Source organism: Podarcis bocagei (genome assembly GCF_964188305.1).
Source record: "Podarcis bocagei genome assembly, chromosome: 15".
NCBI classification, from domain to species: domain Eukaryota; kingdom Metazoa; phylum Chordata; class Lepidosauria; order Squamata; family Lacertidae; genus Podarcis; species Podarcis bocagei.
The window spans coordinates 33,084,454-33,090,453 of record NC_138141.1 but is presented as its reverse complement, the minus strand read 5'-3'; the positions used below and the strand labels follow the sequence as shown (position 1 = coordinate 33,090,453).

The window sequence follows — 6,000 nt, the reverse complement described above, 5'->3', positions numbered from 1 at the left end:
GGGAGACAGAAAGAGAGAGAGAAGAGAGAGAGAATATTACACTAAATAAACTAAAACAGCTAAAATTAACAAGGCAGCAGTGGAATTTCTGTAAAATAAAACAACAGTTAAATTCAGTTAAAACTGAAGTCAACAGAACTCAGAGGTTTAGTTTAGATCCTTCAAAATGACAATAATAATATATATATTTAAAATCCTGTTCTAAACCACAGGTCTAGGCATAACCTGTAGAAACAGAACAATGCCTAAACCTTAAACAGTAAGTCTGCAACTTATGTGCATTTAACTTGTGTGCATTCAGCTTTACAAGCATTTAAATGTAAAAGGGTGCAGAAAGGGGCTGAGGTTCCGGGAAAATGATTTTGGCAAGCCCACCCACCCTTGAACCCAATGGGTTTTGATTATACCAGCAATCACGCTATAGCATTCTGTACTAGCTGCAGCTTTTGGATCGAGCTCCACAAAGAGCGCATTGTGCCAATCCAATATTGAACGCACCAATGCGTGAACTCCTGTGGCCAAGTTTTTACCTGGTGATTCTTCTGGGCTCCATGAAGCTTGGGGAGTCACGCCTTCTCTTTCGGATGGGGGAGTAGCTCCGGGAGCGGCGCCGGGCACGCGTGGGTTCTGTGTCACTGTGGCGGGCCCGCGGTTCATTGTCCTTCTCTCTGGATGAAAAAACAACAACAACCACAGCAGCCCTGTGGCCTCATTTCCACACACATTGTGAGAGTCTCTGAAGCGCAACTGGGAATCTGGGTCTAGGGAACTACAGTTGGCCGTGCGAACCAGCTGCAGCGCCCCCTTCAGGCATCAGAAGACAATGATGGCTTTCGACACCGGCCCCTGGGATTGAAAAGCAGCAAACCCCCATCTTGCAAACACTGAGGGACATAGGAATCTGCCTTATATGGAATCAAACAATTAGTCCATCTAGCTCAACCTTCATAGGTTGTCCAGGGTTGTGGGGCAAGGGGGTGGGATCAAGACACTTTGTGCTGGTTGGAGCCAATCAGGGTGAAAGGAGGTGAGTCAGTCACTGGGGACGGGCTCCTAGGGTCACTCTGTGTCAGAGAATGGCTGGGTGACAAAGAGTGGTGGGAGGCACCAGCCCAAGAACCCCCCAGGTATGACAGAGAGAAAGAAGACTTAGACCCAGGGCAGTGGCAGTGTGTCAAGGAGCTGTCAGGCAAGCACAGGTCATCCACAGGGCAGGAAGAATGTGAGGCATGAGATGCAGTTAGCTTTTATTCACAGAAAGTAACATCACAGCAGAATTCCTGTGGCTTGACTCAGCTTGGGACGGTGCTGAAACTGACCACGGGCCCTGCCCTTCCCCTCTAGCCTGTCACTTTGGATCCCTCCCAAGCAGACAAAGGCTGCAGAAATGGGGTGGGCTCCTCCTCTGGCCTTGTCTGGCCCAGTGCTCAGCAACGTGCAGGACTCTCCTCGATCAGGGTGTCAGAGCAGGAGGAGAGCCAGCAGTACTGGGACTTCCCTGGTGCTGTGTAGCAGGGGCAATCTCTGACTCCTCTCTATCTGAATCTGCACTCCCACTGCAATTCTCAGCCTCCAGCCCTGTCCTGGAAGGGCCTCTTTCTTTTGATCCCCTCCCTTGATCGCTCAAACCCCCTGCTTCCAGCACCTCCCACCTTGTCCCTTACCCAGGCTGCTATCCAGTGTCCCACCACCATGATCTGGGGTCCAAGTCGCCATCTTCTGTGCTGCCGCTGCCCCCAGTGTGAGAACTGGGGATTACAAGCACCTTACCTGCTGCTTGTTATTTTTTTCTGGGATCCAGACCGGGTCCTGCTGCGTGCAGATCTCTTCTCCCGGGATCGGGACCGAGATTTCGATGGGGAACGGCTGGAGCTCCAGGAGCTGCTCCGAGACAGGCTCTTCCTTCGCTCCGACTTGTGCCTGGAGTGTTTGGCTGGGGCTGGAGAGCAACTGCCCAGCCTACCGCGGTGGTGCCTCTCCTTTGCTCTGAAACATGCAATGGGCAGAGATTAGCAGGGCCAATCAGAGTGCAGAGGGAGAAGCAGCGGGGGGGGGCATTTGGTGTGGGTGTCAGGTTCAGACAATGGTTAATTCGGGGGGATTTGATTTCACCCTGCCAACAAAGGTCTGTATAGTTAAAGCTATGGTTTTCCCAAGAGTGATGTATGGAAGTGAAAGCTGGACCATAAAGAAGGCTGATTGCTGAAGAATTGATGCTTTTGAATTATGGTGCTGGAAGAGACTCTTGAGAGTCCCATGGACTGCAAGAAGATCAAACCTATCCATTCTTAAGGAAAACAGCCCTGAGTGTTCACTGGAAGGACAGATCATGAAGCTGAGGCTCCAATACTTTGGCCACCTCATGAGAAGAGAAGACTCCCTGGAAAAGACCCTGATGTTGGGAAAGATGGAGGGCACAAGGAGAAGGGGACAACAGAGGACAAGATGGTTGGACAGTGTTCTTGAAGCTACCAGCATGAGTTTGACAAAACTGCGGAAGGCAGTGGAAGACAGGAGAGCCTGGCGTGCTCTGGTCCATGGGGTCACGAAGAGTCGGACACGACTAAACGACTAAACAGCAGCACAGCAGCAGGTTGTTTTTCTGCACATTGGACCAAACTTGGGCCCTGTTGGAGGGTATGGTATATGGGCCACTCACAAGCATGCACCCCATTCTGGGTCTTACGTTTTTAGGTGCACCCCATGGTTCTTTTCTGTCCCGGCCATGGTGTGGTAAGGGTGTGAACAGGTGGACCCCTCTGAGTCACTGCTGTAGCCTGTGTGGCTGACAGATCGCGGGGACTCCTTGGCGGCTGAGAGCTTGGCCCTGCCACGCCCTTTGTGCTTGTGGGTCGACGCGGACCTCGCATGGCGCCTGTGGAAGCGCTTATCTCCACCCGAGCATCTCCCCGGAGGTGAGGTGGACCGGCGTGAGGCCTTGACGCCATATTTGCTGCACCGGCCTTCCTTGGAGTGGGGCGACGGGGCTTCGGACTTGACGTGGGCCCTCGTGGAAGGAGACGTGGAATCCAGCCTCTAGCAGAATGAAAGACGCGGAGGGACGGGGAGAGATACAGAGAGAGGGAGGGTGGGGCGAAAAGAGAGAAAGAAGGAAAGGAGAGGTTTTTTTAAAAAAACAAAGAGAGACCCCTCACCAGCAGGAAAAAGCTGCAATTTCACAACAGCGATGCACAATGATTTGAATAAAGGCAGGCTACACAGCTACTACTCTGCACCTCTCTCCCCTGTTCAACCTCTCGACCTTAAACGATGCAGCTCATGCAAAATCTCTGGCATGCAAAAACAGGAAATAAACCAAAATGAAAAAATGAGACAGGGAAGGGGAGGCGGAGAGTTTCAAACGGGGCGGGAGGGAGAGGGTCACCTTGGAAAAATGGAAAGTATATAATATGTGCATGTGTGTGTGTATGTGTGTGTGTTCTTTTAAAAGAAAAGAAAGAAGACCCCCAAATTATATTTTGTTGGAAAAAAACAAAGAGAGAGAAAGAGAGAAAGAAAAGGGAGGGTGCTCATATCGGTGGAAGAGGGGGTACATTATGGGATGGTGGGGGGAAAGGATAAGAAGCCAGGGATCGGGTGGGGTGGGGTTTGGATAGAAATGGATTTCTTTGTGGGGAGCTTGATCAAGGCATGTAGAAGAGAAGAGAGAGCTATGTGTAGGTGATGGGGATTGGAACAGGGGCTGGGTTGGGGATGGAGAAAATAAAATCTTAAACCAAAAGAAAACTCCACAAATGTCATCAGTACTGAAAAAAAAGGATATTAAAAAAAAGTTTCTGAACTCTTCCTGGGTTTTGAAAATTTGTGCAGAGTCTCCACCAGCGTTCTATTCTCTTTCCTTTTTTATTTTATGTTATTTATTTATTTTTGTTAAATTTCCACTTTTTTTTTTTAAGTCCGTCCTGGTTAACGTCCACTTACCAAGAAAGTGGTATTTCCTCCTTTAGTAGGTAAGGTATGAAGAGAAGGGAAAAGTTGGGCAATATAAGTGAATCATTAGATTGACAAAAAATGCAAGAGAGATCGAGAGAGAGAGAGAGGAAGAGAGAAAGAAAGAAAGAACGAGAGAGAGAGAGAGAGAGATAGAAAGGAGAGGAATAAAAAACCAAACCACCCTGGTCTCCTAAGCTCTTGCCACACACAGCCATGAGGCGGACCGGACCCTGTGTGCAGTCCCCTCTTTGGTTTTTAGAACAAACGGAATGCCATTTGGATTTCCCTGAAATTAGTGGAAATGACAGGGTGGGTTTTCTTTTAAGACGGACATCCTCTCAAGGCTGCGGGAGCCCAATGACGTACGTAGGTTCGCCAACCCATTGGAGTTTAGCTTGCCCCTCCTGCGACTAGTGTTTTCCCACCAGTACTGGGATCTTGAAAGCAGCCATCTTTGCCCAGGCGCCAACCACAATCCTTAGCCCTCTGATTGTGGCCTGTTTCTGCCCCTTACCCCAGAGATTCTAATCTGGTTCCATCCTCATCCTGAGTATGCTGTCCTGAATCTGCTTCTAACTGATCAGATTCTTCTAGGTCAGTGTTGAGGCCCTCCCGATGGTGTTGGACTACAACACCCATTGTCCACGGCTACTGTTGGGCATGGGAGTCCAACAGATTCCCTCCCCACCCCTCCTCATTTAGTTCTGTCCAGGATCTGTCTGCTCCATCTCTCTCAGACCCACACAAAGGCCCAGTTTTACGGAAATTAAATTTAGCACAGTGGGAAGATTGTGGGGGGAATCGAGCCATGTCCTTCCTGTAGACTTTCCCCAAAAGTCCATGATGGGAATTGTTCCCATACTTGGTAATAAGCAGGAAGCTGCCCTATGCCCAGCCAGGCTGTGATGGGTCCTTGTACTTCAATGTGGTCAAGTTGGCTGTTCTCCAAGCTCTCTGGAGAAGAGGCATCTTCTCACCTCTGACTTAATCCTGTTGCTCACTGGAGATACTGCCAGGGACTGGACTCACACCGCCTTCTGCAGGCCCTGGACTACTGAGCTATGCCTTTCCTGCAAGGGGCACACAGTTGTGTAGGACAGCCCCATAAGAGAATCATTCAACATGGAATTGTTATTATACAGAAGGAGGCTGAAACAATTCTGTCGGCGGAGGCAGAACACTGATGGATTGGTAGATTTAGGGCCAACCATGTGACAGACATAGATCAGCTTTATAACCCTTGCAACTTCTCTCCACGTCTCCAGAATCCAGCCTGTGGGCCAAACATAGCCCACCAGATGTTCAAATTTGGACTGCAGGCTGTTTCCCTCAAGCCATGCCCACCTGCCCCACACCTATGCCATGTCATGTGTGGGGCAGGTGGAGATACAGCTGAGAGTGAAAACCAGGAGTCTTAAAGGCTGCTGTGAGAGCTAGTTCCCCACGGGAACCCAGCTCCTCCACTGTACTACAACTCCCAGGATTCCTTGACAAGGCCAAATGACTGCCCCAGTTCAAATCTCCCTTGGAGAGATGCCCATCTGCAAAGCAGGTGAACATTTGGGCAACAAGCGGCTTTGAAAAGGCAACAGAGGGTGTATCTGTTGTGCAACCTCTGGGCTGAGTGAGAGCTGGGGACTTTAGCTGAGCCTTCTCCATCTTCTGGTACCCTCCTGATGTGGCTGATGGGAGGAAGAGTCCAACAACATCTGGAGGGCCACTGATCCATTGCTTCGCTTCCCTCCACCTGCTACCCTCCAAATATTCTACTCGCTTCATCCTTGACCATTGCCAGCTGAGACTGATAGTAGCCCAGAACATCTGGAGGGCTCCTGATTGCAGAAGGCTGCCTTAGACACAGAGAAAAGGAAGCAACCAAAGTCACCCAAAATCAGCAGCTGGGCTGGCATCTTAAATGTCCCACATCAAAAAAACTACAGGGATCAAATGTAGTGGAAAAAAATGTTTCCCCCCACACCTTCCAAAAAGGGTAATAGGTGTTTGAGTAAGACAGGCTTCCTAGCCTGTAAAACATTTACTTCTCTT

General features: G+C 49.7%; 1 protein-coding gene across 2 annotated transcripts in view; it reads right to left on the bottom strand.

Moving 5' to 3' along the window:
* The window catches only part of SRRM3 (serine/arginine repetitive matrix 3), a 107,966-nt gene that overhangs the window by 6,312 nt on the left and 95,654 nt on the right, over positions 1–6,000 (bottom strand). For both annotated transcript variants that reach the window (XM_081173011.1, XM_081173012.1), the window contains exons 13-15: positions 2,687–3,036; positions 1,771–1,986; positions 531–668 (exon numbers count right to left, since the gene is read on the bottom strand). In XM_081173011.1, coding sequence (XP_081029137.1) covers positions 531–668; positions 1,771–1,986; positions 2,687–3,036 — 704 coding nt within the window. The remainder of the gene's footprint in view (positions 1–530; positions 669–1,770; positions 1,987–2,686; positions 3,037–6,000) is intronic.